Source organism: Strongylocentrotus purpuratus, unplaced genomic scaffold, assembly GCF_000002235.5.
Source record: "Strongylocentrotus purpuratus isolate Spur 01 unplaced genomic scaffold, Spur_5.0 spur5_scaffold_20, whole genome shotgun sequence".
NCBI lineage: Eukaryota > Metazoa > Echinodermata > Echinoidea > Camarodonta > Strongylocentrotidae > Strongylocentrotus > Strongylocentrotus purpuratus.
In genome coordinates, this window is record NW_022145606.1 from 45154751 (window position 1) to 45181824 (window position 27074).

Genomic DNA, 27074 nt, shown 5'->3' on the forward strand with positions numbered 1-27074 from the left:
GGGCCCTAAGACGGGCCCCTGGATGCTCATCTGACCGTAATTAAATAACTAAAACCCCTGAGCTCCCCGCCAATTAGTGAACTGCCATTGTCACAAATAAGGTATCTAAGTAAATATGCCTATCTGACCATAATTCAATGCCTACAAAAGTGAGCACTATTTTTTTTTTTTTGTTCTTTGAAAATTTAAAAAATTGCACCCGCCCCCACCCTTCAGCGCCAGAGGAGGGGGCCCATCTCCAAAAAAAGATGTTAAAATAACGTGATTTTAAACTTTTGTTTCCCAAGGGGGGGGCGCCCCCCGGCCCCCCCCCCCCCCCTGGATCCGACACTGGGTGAGCCCCCTGGATTGTTTGCCCCCCCCCCCCCCCCAATCCCAAACTGCTTCCGGCGCGCCTGTATACATCCCAGGGACTTCCCAGGGACAAACAAATGGTCACTAATGTGATGAATCTGTGCTGGTTCCAACATTGCATACAATCAAATGAAGTTTTCTAGCATCTAATGTAGTCATCACAATGTTATATCTTTCTAAACCCTAAGAAACAGCTTGTAATATGCAGTGGCAGAATACATTTATGGTCATTTTGCTCTGATTTTATGCAAATGTATGAAAAATAGCAGTGATGTATTATGTTAATGTCCAAAATAATGCTTCAGCTGTGTTCCCTGTGCCTGAAAACCTGGGTATAGACACCAAAATGAACTTTCAACACCTCTCCAATCCCAATTATAGCCAAATTATGGCATATAGTACCGTACAGGGCATCTTGTTAACTCTACTTCATGTTGTCATGGTAACAATGCGAATGTAATATATATATTTTTGGCTGATATGATAGATTATTCATATAGTTTCTCATTAAGTTGGAAAGGGGACTTTTAGTTCTCTTGAAAGGGAATATTGTCTAATATGTTACTGAAAATACGCCAAAATCCTTGATTTTAGGCCATTCTGGGGTCGTTACTATGGCAACTGTTATAAATGGTAATGTAATTTGCATTTCATTACTTTTCTTTATAGTGAGGTATTCTAAACTTTTATCTGTGGGCCTGAAAACCGGTTTATAGACACCAAAATGAACCTTCAACAGCTCTCCAATGCCAAAATATAGCCAAAATATGGCATATAGTACCATACAGGGCATCTTGTTAACTCTAATTCATGTTGCCATGGTAACAATGGGAAGGTACTAAATAGCATATTCATGGCTTATATGATGTATTAGTCATATAGTTTTTTCATTAAATTGGAAAGGGGACTTTAACTTGTCTTGAAAGGGCATATTGTCTAATATGTTACTGAAATTACTCAAAAATCCTTGATTTTAGGCTATTCTGGGGTCGTTACCATGGCAACCGTTATAAATGGTAATGTAATTTGCATTTCATTACTTTCCTTTATGGCGAGGTATTCTAAACTGTACATTTTTACGCATTCAAAAGTGTTTTTATAATTTTTAAATGACTTTAACTGTTTCTTTGAATAATACCGGTTTTAGTGTAGTGTTGCCATGGAAACTGCTGATTATATGACTAAGCTGTACATTCGGAAATGCTATCATAACTTTTTACACGTATATATGCCTACCAAACAAAAAAAAAGTACAATGGTTTTGCCACCTCTGGTGGTACCAATATCTTGTCTGGCCCATGGACTAATGGGGTATAACATCTCACATGCTTTTAATTAACATCTTTCCATTATAATCATAAAATTAATTATGTAATGTTCCGTAAAACTTGTCATCCATAACAACAGATCTATGACAAATCTTTGAAATATGTAATAATTGTAATAATCATAATAATAATGATAATAATAATAATATTAATGATAATAATTATTACAAAAGCAATGATGACGATAGTAGTACTACTACTACTATTTCTACTACTTCTACTACTACTTCTACTAATACTACTATCACTACTACTACTACTACTACTAATAATAATAATAATAATAATTATAGTAATAATAATGATGATGTTCATAGTACCAACAATTATTGTAATAAGCCTATCTAAAATTGTTATAATCATAATAATAACAACAAATACAAAACTTACACTGGTGATGCTGAGGTAGTACAAGAGTGGCGAAGCTTTAAAAAAAAGATTATCCATATAGTATTATTGTCGTAGGCTAAAAAATGTTGTCTAAATTTCCCTTTTTTATACGAAATCCCTTATGTGATCAGTATGAAACCCCTGATTTTGATATCGGCAAATTGCACATTTTTATTTTGTGGCTGACATATCATATTTCTATTATGAAATATTAATTCTCAAGGTTTCTTTAATACAGGTTGCGTAAAGATGCATTTTGTACTCATTATTGCCCTTTTAAAGGGAGCTTGGTTTCATTGAAACAACGTTTGGTGAAGATTTTTGACATAATCATATTTCAATTTGAATATGTTCATTCTTCATTTACCAATATATTCTTCGTAGAATGCCAAGGAATGAATCATTGCATTAATTTTATCTTTTCAGTTATGACATACATGCGGATGATTATAGATGCATGCAGTATGTTTTTTTAGTCGAAGGTTCGTTATAGAACAGTTTGTAGATAACTCATGGTACAAATGACTCCAAATATCTATAGACCTTTCAATCCTGGAGAAGTTCCGCTTTGCGCATTTTAAAATAATAATCACTGCCAGGGAAGTGATGGAGATGCTTCATCAACAACTGTTATTTGCCCTCTTGAGAAGAATATACTTCTACCTTTGTATTATAGAATGTACCGTATGTGCATAAATTAACAATTTATACGTCACTTTCGTGTACACGCATCCAATATTCGTCTCGGTGGGTTTTACAATTTTATGCAAACGACCTTTCATCTGCCCATGCGCAGATAGTATCTACGAACTGCACTGGCTTAGACCAGTCATCGGCTTCATGGAGGAGAAGGGTGTAGATGACGTCATAATGCCTTGCGTCTGCGGCTATAATTCGTAGTCGCTCTTGTTCGCATTTGTGGCGAACTGAAAGAATAACAAAATAACAATAACAAAAGAATAACTAAATTTCTTGCTAGAATAAAAATAAAAATAATATTCCTTTGAAAAAAATATGAATGTATATGGAAATGAATAAACATAATTTCTCATGAGCAATGATAACACTCCTCTGGTCATCGAAAGCCAACGAGTTAATCAATAGAAATAATTAGTCGCCTGTTCAACCACATTATGTAAGTCGAACGGGGGAGACTTTCTCAATCTTAAGTAATATCTACCAAAATATTTATCATTTTCAAAAGTAGATTGTAAACAGAGAACATAAACATAAGTTAGAGACAAGGACGAAGACAATTAACGGAAGAGTTGGTGTGTGTGCTTTTTCCCGCTTATGACGGGTAAATGGACCATTATACCGTTCACTTTTAGTTATTCTTTTCAGAATAATTCAGCGGACTAATCTGTTTGCATTTGTAACTATGCGCTATAGGCAGTGTCCCTATAATAATGATTTAGTTACAGGGAAGCCTCATCGGCATCAATGCAATTCTAACCGGGGGCCCTGCAATTGCTATCACCCTAGCCATTGCCAGGTGCCCAGTTACACCTGGGTGGATAGTTGCAAATGTGGATTAATGAGTGTTTAGTGAGGGTCTGTAAAATGTCGCCTGGCTGGAATGTTCCGTAGGGAGTGGAGAATGTGCATACTTTGTGTGCAGGCAAGCCTGAATAATGGCCGGGGCTGTAGTAAAGCTAAAAACCGCTTAGAGACATCGTCGATGTATTAAGCGCTATATAAAAGCGGAATATTATTATTGTTAATGCCTTGCCAAATGACGTTACTGCCGAGCTAGTATAGGAACCCTCATCTCTAGAATTGAGAGTCAAGTGACTGAACCACTATACCACGACCCCTCCCCATATACTTACGTGAATGGAATCAGAATTTTTGCTGTAACTAGGATTGTCCAAGCCCTCTGAAAAACTAGAAAATTTTAAAACAAGAACAAAACACTTATTCATAAAATATTCCTAAAATATAGAAATACGTTTTTGTCTTCATTTAAACCACTATCAAAACCACAACTAGCTAACATCAGATAATGGCGTCAAGTATCGTCTGCTCAACAAAGTGGCAATTTCTCTAAAAATTCTATTCCAAAGATTTTCGCAAAATTAACTCAACAACAATTTCAGACCCTACTGCATCCGTTAGAAATCAATTCAGAATTAACTGAACTTCATGAAGCTGTTCACAATTTCAGCTGATGAACGAGGCTCTTGTAATAGCTTTAGGTTTTCACATTTAAATTTTTAATCTTGTCACTAAAAAAAATATATTTCTATATATAATTTGGCCTATTTTTAGATGTTTTATTTTGAAAAATATCAAATAAATAGCACTTAAATATTTGTCATTTATAATATTGCCCGACATCATTCTTAAAAGATATACTTCATGTACACTTCTTTAAAGGCATTGTTTAACAATGCAACATCTGAGATGCATGGCCCTACGTGTCATCAGCGTCTTTGATATGTTGTAATATTAAAGCCCTAAACAAAATTGCACTTCAAAATGGTCATGAAGTGCCTCAAAAAAGGAAAAAATCTTTGATTGACCGGTTTTACCGTACCCATTTCCCCCAGTAGACTGTAGTGTTATAAAAACCGTTAAGAAAACGGTTTTTGAAATTTCGATTGCCAATCATAAATATCTTGATAATCAGACGGACAAACGTCATGGGATTCCTGACTGACTTAAAGATTTATAATTATAATTGCAGCCTGAGCTAAATCCAGGATACACAATCCCTTTAAAAGAATGCTTGTAATCGATTGGATAACTATCCTATCCGGACGCACGACGTGTTGGTATGCATGAAATTACTTACTACAATAAGACAATTTCTCCTTTACCTTGTTCGCTTTTTCTTCCAGAAAATGAGAGATAAAACGACAAGCACTAAAAGCATAACTCCGAAAACAACAGACAGAGAGGCGATCAGTGCGGCTGGGTAGGAGACGAAATGAAAAGAAGAGGAAAAGAAGTTTGTATAAAGATATAAATATAAGATAAAGGGTACTAATAATACTGATAATGAATAAAGAAATGACGCGAGAAAAAGAAGGAGAGGCCGTGGAAAAGGGGAGTGAGATACAGAAAGATAAAATGAGGGGAGAAATGGAGAAAGAGAGGGGTAGAGAAAGATAGAAAGAGAAAAAGATAAAGAGAGAGTGACAACAACGAAGAGGATAAAAGGAATGATATATAGTCATATGTTATATTGAGACTCCTCAAAACGAAATGGGGCACTAAAACTAAAGAAAGAGAGAGAGAGAGAGAGAGCTAGAGAGAGAAAGAGAAAGGGAGTTAAAGAGAAAGAAAGAGAGAGAGAAATAGAGGATGTCAGATGAATGTTAGATAACGATATAGAGACCCGTTAAAAAAAACGGGATATTAAAGTGACCGCATTACAAAAGGCAGCAGGGGGTGGATATGGGCCCCTAGATTGAAAACATAAAGCAAACATGCCTCATTAGCACCTTAGCGTTCTCCTCGGTACCATGTTTTTTTAATCCAAAATACAGTCGAATAATGTAGGCGTCGTTTAACCATCTTAAATCTGAGATGCACGGCCCAACGTGTTATTAGTGTCTGTGATATCGTGTAATATTGAAGCCCTAAAAAAAAATCGCGCTTCAAAATGATTATGAAGTGCCTCAAAAAAGTAAAAATCTTTGAGAGACCGGTTTTACCATAGACCCTACTCGTTTTCCCCCAAGAGACTGTGGTGTTATGAAAACCGTTAGGAAAATGCAAAATATGATTTCGATTTACAATCATAAATATCTTGATAATCAGACAGGTGATCGGCTTGTAAAAGTCATGGGGTTCCTGACTGACCTAAAGGTTTATAATTATCATTGCAGCATGAGCTAAATCCACGATTTTGTTTCAGAATCTGAGACAAGAAGGCTAGCTAAAAGACAAGAGGACGAGTTGTTGGAACTCGGCGAGTCCGCTTGTTTGCGATAAGAAAACGAGATTACGAGTTGTTGAAACTCGGTAAGTCGATTTGTTTGCGATGAGAAGACGATATGATGAGTTGTTGGAACTCGGCAAGTTTACTTGTTTGCGATGAGAAGACGAAATGATGAGTTGTTGGAACTCGGCAAGTCGACTTGTTTGCGATCAGAAGACGAGATGACGAGTTGTTGGAACTCGGCAAGTCGACTTGTTTGCAATGAGAAGACGATATGATAAGTTGTTGGAACTCGGCAAGTCGACTTGTTTGCGATGAGAAAACGATATGATGAGTTGTTGGAACTCGGCATGTCGACTTGTTTGCGATGAGAAGACGAGACGACGAGTTGTTGGAACACGGCAAGTTGACTTGTTTGCGATGAGAAGACGAGACGACGAGTTGTTGGAACACGGCAAGTCGACTTGTTTGCGATGAGAAGACGAGATGATGAGTTGTTGGAACTCGGCAAGTCGACTTGTTTGCGATGAGAAGACAATATAATGAGTTGTTGGAACTCGGAAAGTCAACTTGTTTGCGATGAGAAGACGATATGATGAGTTCTTGGAACTCGGCAAGTTGACTTGTTTGCAATGAGAAGACGATATGATGAGTTGTTGGAACTCGGCAAGTCGACTTGTTTGCGATGAGAAGACGATATGATGAGTTGTTGGAACTCGGCAAGTCGACTTGTTTGCGATGAGAAGACGATATGATGAGTTGTTGGAACTCGGCAAGTCGACTTGTTTGCGATGAGAAGACAATATGATGAGTTGTTGGAACTCGGCAAGTCGACTTGTTTGCGATGAGAAGACGATATGATGAGTTGTTGGAACTCGGAAAGTCGACTTGTTTGCGATGAGAAGACGATATAGTGAGTTGTTGGAACTCGGCAAGTCGACTTGTTTGCGATAAGAAAACGAGATTACGAGTTGTTGGAACTCGGCAAGTCGACTTGTTTGCGATGAGAAGACGATATGATGAGTTCTTGGAACTCGGCAAGTTGACTTGTTTGCGATGAGAAGAAGATATGATGAGTTGTTGGAACTCGGAAAGTCGACTTGTTTGCGATGAGAAGACGATATGATGAGTTGTTGGAACTCGGAAAGTCGACTTGTTTGCGATGAGAAGACGATATGATGAGTTCTTGGAACTCGGCAAGTTGACTTGTATGCGATGAGAAGACGAGACGACGAGTTGTTGGAACACGGCAAGTTGACTTGTTTGCGATGAGAAGACGAGACGACGAGTTGTTGGAACACGGCAAGTTTACTTGTTTGCGATGAGAAGACAATATGATGAGTTGTTGGAACTCGGCAAGTCGACTTGTTTGCGATGAGAAGACTATATGATGAGTTGTTGGAACTCGGAAAGTCGACTTGTTTGCGATGAGAAGACGAGATGATGAGTTGTTGGAACTCGGCAAGTCGACTTGTTTGCGATGAGAAGACAATATGATGACTTGTTGGAACTCGGCAAGTCGACTTGTTTGCGATGAGAAGACGATATGATGAGTTGTTGGAACTCGGCAAGTTGACTGGTTTGCGATGAGAAGAAGATATGATGAGTTGTTGGAACTCGGAAAGTCGACTTGTTTGCGATGAGAAGACGATATGATGAGTTGTTGGAACTCGGCAAGTTGACTTGTTTGCGATGATAAGACGATATGATGAGTTGTTGGAACTCGGAAAGTCGACTTGTTTGCGATGAGATGACGAGTTGTTGGAACTCGGCAAGTCGACTTGTTTGCGATGAGAAGACGAGATGATGAGTTGTTGGAACTCGGCAAGTCGACTTGTTTGCGATGAGAAGACAATATGATGAGTTGTCGGAACTCGGCAAGTCGACTTGTTTGCGATGAGAAGACTATATGATGAGTTGTTGGAACTCGGCAAGTTGACTTGTTTGCGATGAGAAGAAGATATGATGAGTTTTTGGAACTCGGAAAGTCGACTTGTTTGCGATGAGAAGACGATATGATGAGTTGTTGGAACTCGGCATGTCGACTTGTTTGCGATGAGAAGAAGATATGATGAGTTGTTGGAACTCGGAAAGTCGACTTGTTTGCGATGAGAAGACGAGACGACGAGTTGTTGGAACTCGGCAAGTTGACTTGTTTGCGATGAGAAGACGATATGATGAGTTGTTGGAACTCGGAAAGTCGACTTGTTTGCGATGAGAAGACGAGATGACGAGTTGTTGGAACTCGGAAAGTCGACTTGTTTGCGATGAGAAGACGAGATGACGAGTTGTTGGAACTCGGAAAGTCGACTTGTTTGCGATGAGAAGACGATATGATGAGTTGTTGGAACTCGGCATGTCGACTTGTTTGCGATGAGAAGAAGATATGATGAGTTGTTGGAACTCGGCAAGTTGACTTGTTTGCGATGAGAAGACGATATGATGAGTTGTTGGAACTCGGAAAGTCGACTTGTTTGCGATGAGAAGACGAGATGACGAGTTGTTGGAACTCGGAAAGTCGACTTGTTTGCGATGAGAAGACGAGACGACGAGTTGTTGGAACTCGGCAAGTCGACTTGTTTGCGATGAGAAGACGAGATGATGAGTTGTTGGAACTCGGCAAGTCGACTTGTTTGCGATGAGAAGACAATATGATGAGTTGTTGGAACTCGGCAAGTCGACTTGTTTGCGATGAGAAGACTATATGATGAGTTGTTGGAACTCGGCAAGTTGACTTGTTTGCGATGAGAAGAAGATATGATGAGTTTTTGGAACTCGGAAAGTCGACTTGTTTGCGATGAGAAGACGATATGATGACTTGTTGGAACTCGGCATGTCGACTTGTTTGCGATGAGAAGAAGATATGATGAGTTGTTGGAACTCGGAAAGTCGACTTGTTTGCGATGAGAAGACGAGACGACGAGTTGTTGGAACTCGGCAAGTTGACTTGTTTGCGATGAGAAGACGATATGATGAGTTGTTGGAACTCGGAAAGTCGACTTGTTTGCGATGAGAAGACGAGATGACGAGTTGTTGGAACTCGGAAAGTCGACTTGTTTGCGATGAGAAGACGAGATGACGAGTTGTTGGAACTCGGAAAGTCGACTTGTTTGCGATGAGAAGACGATATGATGAGTTGTTGGAACTCGGCATGTCGACTTGTTTGCGATGAGAAGAAGATATGATGAGTTGTTGGAACTCGGAAAGTCGACTTGTTTGCGATGAGAAGACGAGACGACGAGTTGTTGGAACTCGGCAAGTTGACTTGTTTGCGATGAGAAGACGATATGATGAGTTGTTGGAACTCGGCAAGTTGACTTGTTTGCGATGAGAAGACGAGATGACGAGTTGTTGGAACTCGGCAAGTCGACTTGTTTGCGATGAGAAGACGAGATGACGAGTTGTTGGAACTCGGCAAGTTTTATTTGTTTGTATGGAAGTTTAAAATTCGAGTTACTTACTATTCGGAGAGTTTGACGGCAGATTCTCTCCCACTGTTGTTTCTACACCGCTAGTTGTACGTTCGGGTTTACTGCTAGTTGACTGGGTGGTAGGTCGTGTGGTAGGTCGTATGCCTCTCGTTGTGGGTTTAGATCCACTGGTTGTAAGGGACTGACTAGGTGATATTAGGATGGGGGTAGTAGTCGCTGTACAAAGAAATGAGGCAACAAGATATCGACAAGATTCAGGCCATTAGCTTAATGGAAAAAAAAACCTTATTATTCTTAAAGGTCAACAAACATACGAACAAACAAAACAAAAACAACTGAAAATAAAATAATAACAAGGAAAGCAACAACATCACAGACAACACAAACCCAAAGAAACGGAAGTGCGGTATAATACGAAAAACCTTGTTTGAAAATAAGTTGTTTAAAATTATGAGATATGACTTTTTTTTGTCGAGGCTCCCAAAATGTTGAACTGTTAAAGAAAAGAAACAAAACAGAACAAACAAAAACAAAACACAGACAAAAATATCAAAAAAAGTAACCCACCTTTGGGCGTTGTAGTTGGGAATTGCGGTTCCTCGCATTGTATGTATGATATACCGTCTAGGGCCATAAACTCCCCGTTAGGAGGCAGCAGATATATATGGTCGAAAGCAAGCTGCAAGGTAAGAATAATTTCAAAGTGAAGACTTTCTGTTCTATTCTTTTCATAAAATATCAAAAATAGATCATAGGACGTGCGGCAGTCTGTCATCTTTGGTTATAGCAAGGAGTGCCAACTCCTTGGTTATAGTGTACACGACGGCCGCGAGAAGTAGAATAGAGACCCCTTTCTGAAATATCCGTTTAGGGTGTGAATTTAGGGAAAACCACGCGAAATCCTCATTTAGGGTGTATTTTGGCTTCAGAAGAAATCCTCGTTTAGGGGGTGTCAGGAAAACCTGTGGTCACGCATGCTTACATTATTTCTACATGACTGAGACATATAAGTTTCACACAAAGCTTGATGAAAGATTTACATAACAATCTTTCGTTGGATACAATAGTTTGACCACATTAAATCATAATTAAATAGCCTGCACACCTTTATGCTAAAAGTGAATTGCCCGACAACCACCGTCGCCTTCTCCCATCGGTTCGCAGAATCTCGGCCGGTGAAGAGGGCGAGGGAAGGCCCAGATAACACGTAGACTCTCAGCTCTAGCTGGGCGGAGGAGTTGCTCATATAGTAATACAACTCGACAGAGCAGTTCGGACCGGTTGGGCCTATCAGGGGCGTGGTCAGCGTGTTGACTCCATAGCTGCTTTCTAAGTAGTACCCGGGTTCTGCGGTGGCAAGAAGGGCGAATAAGAGGTAGGGGAAGGGGAAGGGGGTGAAGAAAAAAAAGAAGATGAGGTAAATATGAACCTGGCAGGAATTGATTTCTTGAAATGCAAGAGCGCCACTGGCAACCTTGCTAAAGCCGGGTAATACAATTTGTGACCGCTATAGGCTTCCTTCGAATCATCGGGTCTACGCATCGGGTCGGGTGTTTGCTCCTTTTATCACGAAAAGTTGGGGTAATGTTTGTGAAATAATGTGTCCGACACTATGGGAAAACCCTAAAGGCAAAACTACGAAAGCTGACCTTAACTTGCATCTTTACATGATCTTCCGCTTTCATTTCAAGAAAGGTCGGGTAACGCCACCAGCAGATCGGACGCGATGATCCGATGATTCAGAAGAAGCCATCCCTATATACAAGAACCCACTATTAGTATTAAACACAATCGCTTTAGAGATTTTGAATTTAATTTAGAAATTTCGTACCATCATATTTCCTTACTATTATGTATAAAATGGGGAAAAATCATCCAAGCAACAGGCTGCAGCAGGGCAAATTCTGTATGATGCTGCCGCTAGTGTGACCACCACGCCAATGTTCAGCACAACATTCTTTGGATTAGCAACCTTGACAGCTTACCCAGTATGACGTCACACTTCGGTACTCTATTGTACAAGATTAAGGAATATCTCGGTACTGTACCTGTCGGGTTCAGGAAGTGATCGGTTGGGAGATAATCCGGATCCGATCCGGCTTCCCTTCGACGCCAACCGAAGTTAGTCGAACCGCATAAATCCACATCAAACTCACAATTGCCTGGAAGAATCAATATTTGATTAAAAAAAATAGAGTAACCAAAGTGATCGGGTGGCAGATAATCCGGATCCGAACCGGCTTCCCTTCGAAGCCCATCTATTTGAACCACATCAATCAAAATTATATTCATAATCGCCTGAAAGAACCAATTGATCAAAATTCCTTTTTTTAATCTAAGAGCAAGTGGCTTAAAGACTAATGTCATAAGAGACGGATATCTTTCATCCATTGCATTTCACTGTTTATATGTTATGCCATTGATACACATCATTCTGCTCATCATAAACATTCAATTCAGAATTATGCATGATACAAGATTAATGATAAAAGTGACATGGTAATTCATAAATATTTCGAAAAAATGATATGCATAGAAGAATATAGAGCGACTATATCAAGCTATTCATATTTTTACATATATCATAGTTACGTCTCTGCATCTTTATTAGATTTTTATGTAAATGAGACCTTAATACATGAGGTAAATATTGACAACAAGATGTCAGTCGTTTCAATTCCGTTGTGTGTTTTTTTTCTTCCAAGGGTATTAGCTTTTCGTCTTTATAAAAGTTATCGCAAGAAAAATCGCTTTAATTAGATTATTCCACTATCAATTTAATTAATAGCTTTTACATAAATTCATAATTATGATTCTACAGAATAAACGCCCTTCTGGCCCCCAAACTAGACACTTTAACAAATCCTACCGCAAAATCTCTCGTCCATAGCGTTAGAGCACTGCGTTAGGAAATCGCACACGTCATCGCCAGCTACGCACTGCCCGTCACCGCACTGGAAGTCGTCCTCGTTTGGACAGGGTGCCAGCGTACTCGGGCCGGGGGTCGTCGACCCGATGGGGAGAGGCTCAGCGGAGAGGTCACAGTTCAAGAAACTGATGTCATCGATGGCGATAGCAGCTTCGGGACCTTCGCCGACCTTTGCTTCAATGACGACCTGGGGAGGGGGGGGGGGGGTGTTTCACAAAAAAATCCTTAGTTGAACTTATCTCTTAGTTGGACTTAAATCAGGCTTTACTACTTCAGCTAAAAGGGATTAGACCACACAGTGAGCCAGTGAGGTCACTGTGACAAGTGGCTATCTCATTAACTCAGCTCTCATTTAACATAAGAAAAAGAGGATCATGGGGGACCAACAGGCACCGATTGGGGAAGTTTTCTATATAGAGGGAGCAAGTAGCTACAAGTAGGACAGTGTGCCTTTAACATTTATGGAAGACCGTTAGCATTCATGAAAATATTTTGTAATTCTTTTTTAAAGGCATAAAATGTTGATTAAAATCATTCATATTTTGTATTATCAAGGAGATTTCATGTTCTTGATGTGGAATCCATATCAAGTCTAAAATACTTGAATTTTTGTTTTTGAATATTTTTTAGTTTAAGGCTACAAATGGCTCTCCATAATGCGAAATGCGAAAAATTGAACAGCGTTGATTTTTTTTTCCTTCTCTTTTCTGCTCCCATTTAAAATTATTAATAAAACCTGATTCGGCGTAAATATTCACAGTTGAATGACACACGCCTTTAAGACTAAAACAACAACAACAACATAGAGTTAAGTTCAACTTAGGATCTTTTTGAAACACCCCCCTGTAGCGGTTTATGAATTCGCTCTGGGTTTTTCGATTGGTTTCTTTTGGTGTTTTCTTTAAACACTCTTCAGGCGTTCTTATTACATTACTGGTGTCAGCAGTGGGTTAATGAGCCTATGCTTATTTAATTAGAATAGATATTACAGAAAAGGAGGGGATATATTACCCCCCAAAAATGAATAACAAATAGAACCCCACTGAACATAAAAAAATCACCATGCTGTGCGAAAACAATTGAAAAGAGAGGAATATTCCCAAGTTAATCTTTATTTAACATTGAAGCCTTATTGGTTTTTACGGATGCAGCATTTCCTTTTCGTACTATAGTTTATATTCTCATATTTTCTTTATATTTTGAAGTAATGTTTATATGTAATTTCGATATCAATATCTGTTATGATATTCCGTCTTTTGTCATGTCACAATTGTCATGATGATGGAAATAAATGTGAATTCCATTCAAATTCAGACATCAAAAGACTTTGACATGGTTCATTGTCAACAAAAGATTTCCTACTGAGTATTCATTAATGGCACCCGAAGTTTGTAACCAATGGCTAAATAAATGACTGCTTTCAAGATGTTTGTAACACTACCTCTTCGGTCGTGTTCACACGCTTAAACCTTAAAATGAATCGCCCAAAAGCCAGATAACAGAACTTACTTGGAAATTATCCAGAACAATCAGAAACTCCTCGATAAAGGTGAAACTGTCAATTGCAAAGTTCGCTAAGCTCCGCACGAGGTTTAGAGCGCCCCCATTGGTCGTTCTGGTGTAGATGTTTAAGGTTCCAACGTCTGGTCCATTACCAAACAGGTAGAAACGAACCTGAGGGGAGAAATGTATTGTTTGAGGAATATTTTATCTCGACACTAGGATGGTACTGTCAGCTTGTGATTGGAATAATGATATGTCCTATCAATAATATATGGTTAAGATATTTTGTCCGTAATTATGCTTTCAATCCTTGATTTTTGTATTATAAATATCAATATACAGCCGATGGTACAAAAAGTCTATGGTATCTCTAATCTTGCTGCAATTGTATCATTTGGTAAATAGTACCATGTATCCTATCTTCTTGTATCATAAGATTAATAGTAAGTTAGAATCTGTTGTAAATTAACGATTGTTTGAAGGAGACACGATTGATGTCTGTGTGAAATTAATCTCTTTATGTAAAATTTTATTCTCAATCGAGTATACACTGCCTATAACAAACAATAAAAAGTGTGTGATTAAGTAATATAACTGAAGTATTTTTCGACAGTGTCTAGTTGTTCTTGGAGCGAAATTTAAGCACTTACAGTGCAAGTTGACGCAATGCCCGTTTCTAGGAAGACCGGCGAAGCGAGCCTCGCGACTTCCCCCGATCTTCTCCCGAAGGCCTCGGCCAGCATGTAGTACCCCCCTCTAGCGTTGGTCGTATGATCTCGGGTTGGTGCGTACTGTTTATCGGGTACATGGACACCGGCAGTTCGGATCCACGGATAGTCGCTGGCTAGGTGGGTAAAGGAGCAGAGGCTGGTCTCAAAGTCGCATCTGGCCATGTGCCTCTCAGGATCTTAGTACGAAACACAGAATCGTCACCATAATCATCACCATCATCATTCATTAAAGACCGTCTGTACTAGTTAGGCTAGGAGGGATTAGTCCACCCAGGGTGGTCACTGACAGGTGCCTATCTCATCAACTCAGCTCTCAATTAACGTAATAAAAAGAGTATCGTGGGGGACCAATGGTCACCGATTAGGAATCGTTTTCTATATAGAGGGCGCAAGGAGCTACAAGTAGTACAGTGGAGCTTTAAAGTCAGCATTTTCCCAAACGAGTGGTTACTGAATTTCGCGCCATGAAGACAATCCCTGTATCTTCCACTTCAAAGTTGATTATAATTTTGTCCACCCTTATATCCTTTTGAGATAGGGACTGTATTAAAAAAAAATAGTATTGTCGTAGCCTATACGCTAATATAAATGACGATTTGAACTAAAATAACTAACACATCATTTGCATCCAATCAACAATTATTGAGAAAGTAGCCAAAATAGTATTGTTTTAGAGACGTGTTCGACAAAAGTCACAAGTCATGTACGCGTGTTAAAACTGTAAATTTGCTCATGGAGTTGTTCATGTCATTATGCGTGTATGTGTACATTTATTATTTAAGATTTTTTTTAATATGAAGATGAAGAAGAAAACCAAAAAAGTAAATTTTAATTTGAATTGATTTGAATAGACGTAATGTTCACAATGTGTTATTTGCAATCATTTCATATTCGATGTCACTCTCTCGCATTGCGTCAAAGGCCTCGTCATTTCCTGACGCTGAACAACTTCAAATTACACCTCGTGTTTAAAGATAAAGTTGAGTTCTGGTCATGCGATTGCATTGTGAAAGAAAAGGTGTGGAACGGATTAGAAAAAGTTGATCATTTAGCATGTAAGTATTGGTGTGTACTGCAAGGTTTTGGAGTCATAGAAATCATAACAAATGGTGTCGGGGCTACTAACCTTGATTTCCTTATCTTTCTATACTAATTACTCAGCCAGTATACATTTTCTACCAAAATTGTTTGACAAATGACATTTATTTGTACTTTTGAACATTCAGTCTAAGCTTCGTTTGATTCTGGGAGAATTCATTTTCTTTCTTTTTTAAACAGAACTCAAGTTTATCTTTAAGCTATGGCTTATATACTGGTGTCAGGAGTGGGATTGGTAAACATACCGCACATGATTTCATCCGAATAGTCGCCGCAATCATCAGTGAAGTCGCACACGGTATCGTAGAAAACACAAGCCCTATTGGAGCAGCTGAACTCGCCAATGCACGTCTCCTGCGTGTCAGGGAACTCGCATCTTACGAGTGTGACGTCACTAACGGCTGTTACTCCTGGGCTCCCGCCGATATAGTGCGTTGCTAAGAAGTTGAACTGAGGAATAGCGAAAATAAACATTGAAACATTACTATTGATGAATGCAGGGAGTATTTTTCGATTTCCATTTACTGAATGGCCAAAGTGGCCTTATAAAATTAAAACTTATAGGTCTGATGATAACAATGTGAATATCCGGGTGAATATATTAAAGGGGTTGTATTATCTGCTGGTTGACGCCATCTACGGCTTCTTTTTGACAACTGCACGTAAAAGAATGGACTTGATTAACGGTCAGCGCACGCTAGCGTTCGCGAAACAGACCGAAGTTCACCTCACGCTTCGGTTTCGCGTAAGTTACATGCACGTAATTACTGCGGTCACGTCGTCCGTAGTCGTATTATGCCCGATTGACCCCGAGTCAGGCCACATCGTAGTCTCGTCATGCTACACCCCTTTAATAATCAAGAATCAACGATTTACTACGACGATACCTGGAATGGGTTTCTGATCCGTCCCACGGATAGGATGGCTAGCTGCCAGGAGCCAGTACGAGGACGAGCAGCTCGGTAGAGGATTGTCTCCTCCTCACGGCTCGTCGTGTAGGATACCATCAGAGTATCTGTATCAAGATAGATAGTATAGATAGATACAGGTTGTATAGATACATGGACGATCGAATAGCCGTTCCATTTAGTTTAAACAAGTTTAGGAGCGTTTTTACATCTGGTAAGGCTGGTTTACAATCTTATGGCGCGGTAAACCGCAGCGGATTTTAACATTCATTTAATATCACACAGAAAAGGTAATAGGCGTACGACCATTAATTTTGTGCGCACAAGCCACTTTTTTCACTAATATTCCTTTTAAATGTATTTAGTACACGAACAACAAAAACACGCTGCGGTTTACCGCGGCAAATGAGGACAAGTCTAATCATTTTGTGTTATCAGTTGATGGGGGTGGTTATCCAGGGGTAGATGCCCAGGGGGTAGGTGTCCGGATACGGGTGTAAAGATATAGCGATTAGATCTACAATATACATATATATACTGAAAAAACGAACTAACAGTGTAAACCGACGTATGTATTAAAAACCTTTTCCTTATAAACAAAGCGATGCCCAAACTTTCCATTTGCGGAACATTGAAATACACAATACTAACCTAACCCGGAGAGGTAATAGGAAAACTCAATGATGCATTCAGAGCTGACTTCTTGAATCACCTGACTGACCAATCGCGAGTTCTCAGCCCCATCGCCTGGCATCGCTGTATTGTCAACAATCATGTACGTTCGGTTTGAAGTCAACGGGTTCTTCACCGGAAGGACAAGGGTTGGGGGTGGGGTGGTTGGGACATTATCACCATAGCGCATCCATGGGTAGAGACCGGTGGGATCGGTTGTATAGCCACATTGACTTTCCTCAAAGTTGCAGATTCCTGTGGTGATAAGGTCGCATTATGGCATAATTATATCAATAGAAAACAATTTACACTTATTGTATCTAAGTATCCTAAATCTAATGTCCTGGGCCCCGTTGCACAAAACTTACCATCGATGGTAACTTCGCCATCAATTAATGGTAACTACCATGGAAACCTTAATTTTGATTGGCTGTTGAGCCCCGTTACCATGGTAGTTGCCACTGATGGCAAAGTTATAGTTTTATGCAACGGGGCCCTAATGTCAGGAGTGGGATATCATTGCAAGAAAGTTGCGATGATTGCAAGTTTCAAAATTTGCAACTGATATTTGCAATCGATTGCAACTCAACTTTCTTGCAACGCCACACTATAGTCTCCTAAATTTCCTAGGATTTTGTTAGAATTAAAGTTTGAACAATTCAATTAAGTTTAATAGATCTAGTTGTTATTCTCCCACCCTCTCTCTCTTGGCGTTACAAGAAATTTGAGTTGCGGTCAATTGCAAATTTGCAATTAATCGCAAGAATCAAGGGAGTTTTATCGTAATGAAAATCTCACTATTTCTATCGTTATGAAAACCTCACTATATCACAGATTAGAGGGACAGTAATTGCAAATTTGCAATTAATCGCAAGAATCAAGGGAGTTTTATCGTAATGAAAATCTCACTATTTCTATCGTTATGAAAACTTCACTATATCACAGATTAGAGGGACAGTAAATGATTAAAGATTAATTTGAATAGTGTAGGGCAAGCATTTTCTCCACAGATGTTTGATGGTGGAGGATGCTTTTAAGTCGAGCGTACTTTCTCGCCCTCATCGCCCATGGTCACGCAATAGCGACAAAGCACTACGTTTAGGTGATAGTGGTAAAGTGATATCGGTAGGAGTGGATGTCAAAAGTTCAGTAAAAGTTGCATACCGCAATTGAGCTCGTCCGACCCGTCTGCACAATCAGGATGCATGTCACATATCTTTTGACTGTTAATCACCTCCTCGCCTGTTGTACACTCGAAAGGCGGGGCTGGCGTGCCCCCACCGTCGCAGGCGCCCTCGTAGAAGGACAGGTCATCTATGGCTACGTCACAAAGAGAGGATGCTCCAAGTGTGCCTTCAATCAAAAGCTATCGGAATCAAGAGAAGTTATGAAAGAAGCTACTTTCAAAATGGTTAAAAAGGGCAATATTTCAACAATTAATGATTAAGCAGAGAGGACTGAAAATTGAGAAGTTTGGACAATGTACTGATTATTACTCAGGCTCGCCTGGTCACATTTTAATTTGTAAGAATACTTGAAGTATATTTTGTATATCTTTCAACGGAATACATAAGAAATCCCTTTTATTTTCTATTTGTCAAAGTTTGGCCCAAAGCCGCCCTTATCAATCTTCGGATTACAAAGAGACTAGTCTAATCATCAATATAATAATTGTGAACAATTACACTTTGTTTTGGGAAGGAGAAATGAATAAAACCGTTATTAAAGGTAATACATAGTTTTGGGAAGTTTTGATATAGTTGGATGCCCCTGTGGATGTCTTATAAGCAATAAAAAAATTATCCTCTAAAACACTACAAAGTTTTCGGAAATTTTGAAAATAAGGTGGATAGTGATTCTTTACAATTTCGATATATTTGGATTCCCCTGTGGATGTATTATAAGCACTAGAAAATTTAGCCCCTAAAACACTTCTGTTTTCGAGAAAAATATAAAAATTTACAGGTGCTCCCAGTAAATTTTGATAAATTTCAAATAGCGCCTATGGCCGTACAATGGTAGCTGCGACCATGAAAATCTCAGAATATGTAGTTGCGATATATAATTTCGAAATAGGAATAGCTAATCGGTCAATTTTAGTCAAGAAACATTGAACATTCATAGCCAAATTAATATCTTGACCTTGAGAGGGAGCTATACAACATAAGAAGTTTATTATTTACAATTTCATAACTTTAGACTCGATTTCAACCGCGACAACGAAACAATGAATATTGTTGGAACGCATACGCTTCCAATATGTTAATTTGAACCAAATTCATGACCCCATACCAAACCTTTGTAATACCTTTAAAGCTTGCTCTCTCTTCCCCCACCCTCATGATGTTTCTAGTTCTTTTATTTGCATTATTATTGTTATTTAACCTTTTGACAGGTAAATAATCAGCTGAATAATTATAAACTAATTATTTTAATATAGTCCTGTATCTTCTTCTCTATATACAAATAACAGGATTTACTTTACTTTTTCATGTACAACGAAGATGTCGGCAAAGATTTTAAAACCTATGTTATTAGTATGCAGAGGCACAGCTAGCGTTCAGATAACAACTAAATTATTCATACCCTTACCAAGTTTTGTATCGTTTTTAAGTATGTGAAAAAATTGAATTGTCCCGTTTCTTCAGAATGTGACATATTAAAGATTACTTCTAAAAACATAAGGCAAAGGCCCTGATCCAACCAGTCCATAGTTCATTAATGAGTTACGATACCCCCCCCCCCCATCAAATTCGCAAAGGGTATGAATAATTTAGTTGTTAATTTAACATCTTATTACTACTTACTCTGTACGATATAGAATGGACGAAGCTAATTTGTTTATTAATCCACTCTGCATTCGTAACACCTGTGAATGACCAAAGGCTGAACGAGTCTGATGCAGTTTCCCCGGCAACCTTAAATTTAAAAAAAGAATGATTATGGTATGTTCGATGATGATCGTAAAGGCCGATAGACAGGAACTCCCAGTAGACCGACAGCTGACGAGGCCGACGACTGACAATTAACACCAAATGCCCAAAAGACCGATTGCCCACGAGGTCACGTAAACCCTAACAAAATTTTGTCAGAAGTCCCGCGTGACCGACGTGTCGTTCCAATGGGTTTTGGGACCTCGAGGCCGTCGGTCTCATAAAAAAGTGGGTAATGTTTCAACATGCCCGTCAGACGCACATTAATGTTGTCGGTCTCCTGGGCTTTCGGTCAGCTCGGCGTTCAGTCTCGTAAACTTAAACTAACCCACAGGTAAATTTAGACACGGCCGACCAGGCCAGAATTAATCGCTCTCATAGAGCTGTTGGTCTTCTGGCATTTCCGTCTTGTTAACTATCAGTATCAGGTAATTTTCATGAGGCCTGTCAGACAAAATTGTGTTGGTCTCCTTGACCGTCAGTCTCGTAAATTGACATGCAGATAACTTTTAAAAATCTCGGTAATAGGCCCGCCGCCAGACAGTAAAAGCTATTAAAACGAGTAATATAATATACAGAAAAGTGAACTTTGATATCGTTTTCTTTGTGTTTTTTTTTTTTTTTTTGCCAACATACATTAGTGACCACCTCTCTACAAAGACCACATTTTTTGTTTCTCTTGAAAATGGTTTCTCATTGAAACATGTTCAAAGGTCAAGGAAAGAAAGACCACCTGTCTACAAAGACGACTTTTTGTGTTTCCCTTGGGCGGTCGCTATATAGACAGGTTTGACTGAAGTTTTATGAACTATTGAAGAGCGGTCACCTCTTTGAGGTATAAAGCGCTCTTGCTTCGGTTTACTTTCACTCACGCTCAAAGTATTCTGGCTATCCCCACCGCAAGACATATGGTACCACAGACTGAAACAGACCGAGGACGAACCCGTATCCAGTCCCGTCGATTCCAATCTCGCCCGTGAACCGAAGGTGCTAAGAGACGAGTCGATGAACATGTACCAGCCCGACGGAGTGCCGGTGGTGTGATCGTAGTCAGGGCTACCTTGTTCGTTGCCCGTAGAGCCGCTGTGTCGTAGCCAGTCAATCTCGTCATGGTTCTGCGTATTCGACCAATCACACGTGTCGATCTCGAAATCGCATGACCCTCATGGAAAGAAGATAATGACAAAGAAATAATTACACAATCAAACCAAGAAGCAAACGAACACCTGAACAGAACAGCGTTTTTTAAATTTTATTTGTTATTCATATTGAAAATATAAGGCCTACAACCATGTTAATAATTATCTTGGGTATGTCAGTCATTGAGGGGGGGGGGGCAGGTGAGTGCCAAGACATATGTTTATTGACAAATTTACTGACGGCCTGGGAGAACGGGTCGATAGATTTCTACATCTGCTTAGATGGCTCCAAACAGGAATATAATTATGTATATATTACAATTTTTGAGATGAAGATGTCACACAATTCTATGGATCTGCTGACTCGCGATCATCGATCCCCTAAACCATTCAGACCCTATATATGTTCAAATGATCCAAAAAATAATCATGATCATATGTTTATTTGCAAAACGTTGGTACTTAATGTTATTAGTCCTTACCCCTAGACGAGTAGTAACTTAAATTGATGGATTATCATGAGTGAGGCGCCCTGGGTCAATCCGTTTTTTTAAAATAAATCTTCATATTATTTCCCTCTAAAAGGTTTTAAACCGTGCCCATGCAGTGTCCCGTTGCATAAAACTTAACATTGATGGTAACTACCATGGTAACAGGGCTCAACAGCCAATCAAAATCAAGGTTTACATAGTAGTTATACCATTGATGGCAAAGTTACCATCAATGGTAAGTTTTGTACAACTGGGCTCAGACCTTAAAGAAGGTACCCGAAATGGTGCCACGGTATCATTGACTTATTATCATTTTCGGACTGAATCCGTACGTGTATGATATTATTGTAACTTATTAGTACATGTATTTTTATACCTAGCTGTCCCGCGCACTTCTCCCCTTTAGCGAAAATGTCATCAATAGCAACATAGGCCCCGGATAGCGTATTTTGAACGGTCAATGTGAACCGGAAGAGATTCTCTTGGTAGGTCTCGACCTCCATCGATCCCTTCCGCCAGAAGCCACCTGTTGGACCCTGCGAGAAGTATATATTATATGCGAGTTTGTTATTTTGTAACACATCTCTTTTTTTTAATTAAATATATTTCAGTAAAAAAATTGTTGTCGGAAACATTAATCTGTGGACAGAATGCATAACTTCAAGATTATTACCTATTGGCGTAGCCTGATTTTTCCTGGGGCAATATTCTCTCTTCTTATCAACTATAGGCCTACGTTTTATTCTCCTTGAATTTTCATAATTTATGTATAACTACTAATCGTAGCTTTAATTTCAAAACTAAGAATAGTCCCATGATAGTGTCGAATATACCTTATAATTCAATAAATTGAAAGAAGTGCAAAGAAAACATGGGTGTTTAAATTTTTCTTTTCCCCAATTTTCATGAAGTGAAATTATTTAAATCAGGGAAATGAGAGAGAGAAAAAAATTAATCTACTCGCCATAAAACCATTAGCACTATATACTATTTGTGGTTAAAGAGAATTATCGAAATTATTATCTTACCGTAAATGTTTGAGATACAGTTGATACTTCAAATAGGTTCAAATCCAAGAATATCGCATCGACTGTTAAGTCGCCCACATCATCTGACATAATAAAAGGAATGATAGGTCGTGTAATCAATACAAAAATCTCGTTTTATTGTTTAATTTAATAATTCGATAACAATCAAAAGAACTGAAGTATTTTTAAAAAAATCTGATTAAGGACTACACTTTGACAGAGAATAAGGCAAACATGGCAAAGTAATACGGCCTTGAAAAAGTCGATAAAGTTAGTTATTATAAGAGAGACATGAGAAGAGAAAAAGACGAGTGAAAGTGAGGAAGAAGGAAAAGGGAAATGGGAGAGGGAGGAAGTGGAAAAGAGAGAGAGAGACAGTGAAGAAGAGAGAGAGAGGAAGAAGAGAGAGATAGAGAGAGAGGGGGAGAAGAGAGAGAGAAAGAGGGGGAAGGGAGGGAGATGGAAGAAGAGAAAGAGGGAGTGAGAGAAAGAGAGAGAGAGAGACAGACAGACAGGCAGATATACACACAAAGATAGACAGACATATACAAAGAAAGACAGAGAGGGAGAGAGAAAGAGAGAGACAGAGAGAGAGACAGAGAGATAGAAAGGGAGAATATGAGGGGAAGGGTAGGGTTAGTTACTCCCACCCCAAACATAAATAATGATGATATTGACAGTGTTTGTTATTTACTTACAATTCATCATATACCAGAATTCCAAACACCTATATCCACTGATTGGTCTTGGGTAAGACAGAGAGGTCAAGATCCCCTGATCACCCCTCCGTGGGAACTGACCCGATTTTACTCTTATGTAGAAACCTTCAGAGAAGATAAATAATAAATTTTTAAAAAGGAGTCGAAGGACAGATTGTTCTGACCACCGAGCCTCTTATACTAGAAGTGACGTATACAGAATACACAAGATAAGAAATGGGGGTATTTCTAATTTACATGCTAAGAAAATGATATGAAGCTAAATCTGTTAAAGATTTAAAAATTGGTAGCCAACGTTGTAACATGTCCTTGGAAATTGACCGGTTCTCAGTTGTATGTAGAAATCTTTATTAAAGAACACAATATATAAATACAATTGTAGTTGAAGAAGAAAGTATTCTGGCCACTAAGCATTTCTTACTTGAACTTTCGAATGAAGAATGAAAGTGATAAATGTAGTATCGCCTATTTACTTGCTCAGAAAACACTCCGCAGGAAAGTCTTGTAAAAAATGGAAATTGAAAGCCAACGTTACTATGTTGGCCATGCTCTTTTATGATAAACCTGCATAGGCCTATTGGCGAATTGTTAAAAAAACCAACAAAATTATCGTTGGCGTGTCTATAATTGATATTGAATATTTTATCTTACCTAAAAAAGTTACTCATCCTGTAGAATGGTTTAACCATATTAAAGAAATCATTACGGATTTGCAATGGCTTCGGACACGCTGAATGCACACATAGTAATGTTGAGTATGCTTGTTTACATTATCTGGCACCTGTTTGGTACCCATGCAGAGTTGCGCGCATTGAAGTATTCATTGTGACGTTTGTCTTATATTGTTACGTCATAGTATGAAATGCCAACGCACTTTTCCCCTCTCTCTCTCTCTCTCTGAATCTGGTACCCATGCAGAGTTGCGACATGTTTTTATATTGTTACGTCACAGTATGAAATGCCAACGCACTTTTTTCTTCTTTTTCTCTTTCTCAATCTGGTACCCATGCAGAGTTGCGCGCATTGAAGAATTCATTGTGACGTGTTTTTTTTATATTGTTACGTCATAGTATAAAAATGCCAACGCACTTTTCTCTCTCTCTCTCTCTCTCTCTCTCTCAATCTGGTACCCATGCAGTGTTGCGCGCATTGAAAATTCCTTGTGACGTGTTCTGATATTGCTACGTCATATAGTATGAAATGCCAACGCACTTTTTTTTTCTCTCCCTCTCTCAATCTTTCTCTTTCCCTCGATCTCTCACCATCTCTCTTAACTGGACTCTTTATATTTATCTTTTTCGCTTCATCTAGTATCCCTGAACTTTCTCCACATTTTGCAAGGTAAAACCGATCGCGGAAAACAATGACTTTTACATTTTGTTGGAATGCATAAATTCACCACCGATATCAGATATCAAAGACATTAATAGTTATGGATTTGAATATGGGTAAACGGATATTGCCACGATTTTGCTCAGTTACATTATTCAAGCTCTCTTCTTTGCAGAACTAATGTTTCAAGAAGACCGTGTTGAAATAAGCATTGGAACCCCAAACATACAGAGCAGTTGGTTTTAGTTAAAATTTATTTGTATTTGTTCGTTTGTTGGTTTTGCTTTTTCAGACCTACCATCAGCTGTGCCGGTGGAGTGATCGACGTACGGACCGGAGACGGCGGAGAGACCTCGATCCCTCGTCCATTGCAATCTCGCCTCATCATCGTTGGTGTACCCGCACATATCACTAGACTGGAAGTCACAGTATACTGAGAGAGAGAGAGAGAGAGGGTAGGGAAAGGGAGAGAGACAAAGAGAGAGTGAGAAAGAGAGGTAGAGAAAGAGAGAGAAAGAGAGATACGTTTATTTGATGTATTTACATTGTTTCACACGGCCCCAATGGAAACCAGTCTTGCTTTTTTTAACCGTGTATAAAAAAAAGATATCAATTGAATATCAATTTAAAAAAGGGAATAACACAAAGAGAAATGTTAGAATACGAATTAAAACGGGAGAAGAGCACTATAATAACGGTGTACAAGGGCTTCAGAAAAGATTTAAGACAAATGAAGGGGAAATTTATGCGTATCTCACATTTAAAAATGGATGAGGAAGACATTCTGCAAATTATAAATAACCAAATTATTCCAGGCTAAATACATCACTGAAATTCACCATTTTAAACATCAGGTATTATTTAAATATATGTCATACCTAAATTATATGACTTAAAGATTAAAATTTCTAGATAACGGCTTAATATAATGTCGTAGATTTCTTTGTAGTTATACAGCGATTCACTAGGAAAGTTTAACTCACGCAATGCAGGGCATGAACCGTTTACAACGATGACGTCATCAATGGCGATATCACCTTGGTTACCGTCTCCTGCTATCCCTTCAAAGAAGACACGAGGATTGGTCGGGGTGGGTCCGATGGCTACATGGCCGTATAGCCAGTTGTAGCTCTGTTCCCCCAACCTGGTCCAGATTGCAGGCCCGACTATAGGACCAAGAAAAGAAATATAAGAACTGAGACGAAGAGACGAACTGAGACTGAGAAGAAGAGATAACAAGAGAAGGAGGTACTGAGGTGGGTGCGATGGCTACATGGCCGTACAGCCAGTTGTAGCTATGTTCCCTGGACGTGGTCCAGATTGCAAGGCCAACCAGGGACCCGTTTCACAAAACTTGTCATCAGTGACAAAAGATTGTTAAAAGCTACTGAAATCCTTGCTTCTGATTGTTTGTCAGCAGATTTGCCACTGGTTTTTATCATTTTTTTTACCAGGACTAAAAAAAATGAATATAAAAATGAAATTTGACCACAAGGATTACAAGGAAAAAACATCGTGGTATAGTGGTTCACTGATTCGTTCACTTCACTCTCAATCCAAGAGTTTGGAGTTCGAATCTCAGCCCGGTACCAACGTCCTTTGCCAAGACATTAATCCCACATTTGCCACTCTCCACTCAGGTGTAAATGGGTACCTGGCAATCGCTGGGGTAATGATAATTACAGGGCTCTCGGGAAGAAAATTACTGAAGCCAATGAGGCTTTCTCGGGTTAAAAAATAATATTGCTATGATAAGACACCCCCAGGTCTCGAGTACAAAATTGACGAAATTACCCCCACGAACAAATATTTTTAAAAAGGGAGGGGGTGGGGTCATACATTGTCACAAGCACTCGCAAAACCACATAACCCGAGATGCAAATCACTTCAGAAAGAAATAGGAGGCAAATATTAGGTGCATGAGAACGAACCAGGATGAAACAACACTGTTTCGTTACCTGGAATTCCGGTCACGTCCCCATAGCCAACGTTGAGCGTTCCGACGTGTGCTCCGTACATGTGGAACCAAAAGATGAGACACATGGATTGGTCCTCGTCAATGACGTCACTATAGAAGCGTGCTTTCTGCTCCTGCATAGTTGAGCTGGTATCGATAGCCATGTAGTGACCTAATGAACATGAACATGTTGACCTCGGGTCAATACAGTTATTTGTGTGTATAAGCCTTCTTTAAAATAG

The 27074-nt window shown here is 39.1% G+C and overlaps 1 protein-coding gene across 1 annotated transcript; it reads right to left on the reverse strand.

Annotated features, from left to right (window-relative positions):
• Positions 1-2959: 2959 nt before the first annotated feature.
• Positions 2960-26996, reverse strand: LOC100892800 (MAM and LDL-receptor class A domain-containing protein 1-like). Its single transcript, XM_030993994.1, has 22 exons — positions 26834-26996; positions 25859-26041; positions 25174-25308; positions 23523-23648; positions 22825-22907; positions 22173-22332; positions 21039-21328; positions 20041-20151; positions 18398-18599; positions 17213-17488; positions 16541-16668; positions 15899-16103; positions 14475-14731; positions 13831-13995; positions 12262-12508; positions 11441-11554; positions 10498-10739; positions 9960-10071; positions 9423-9608; positions 4895-4988; positions 3881-3959; positions 2960-2998 (listed from the first exon to the last, which is right to left on the reverse strand). Exons 1-22 carry the CDS (start codon positions 26994-26996, stop codon positions 2960-2962), a joined length of 3597 nt encoding a protein of 1198 aa, XP_030849854.1.
• Positions 26997-27074: the final 78 nt, after the last annotated feature.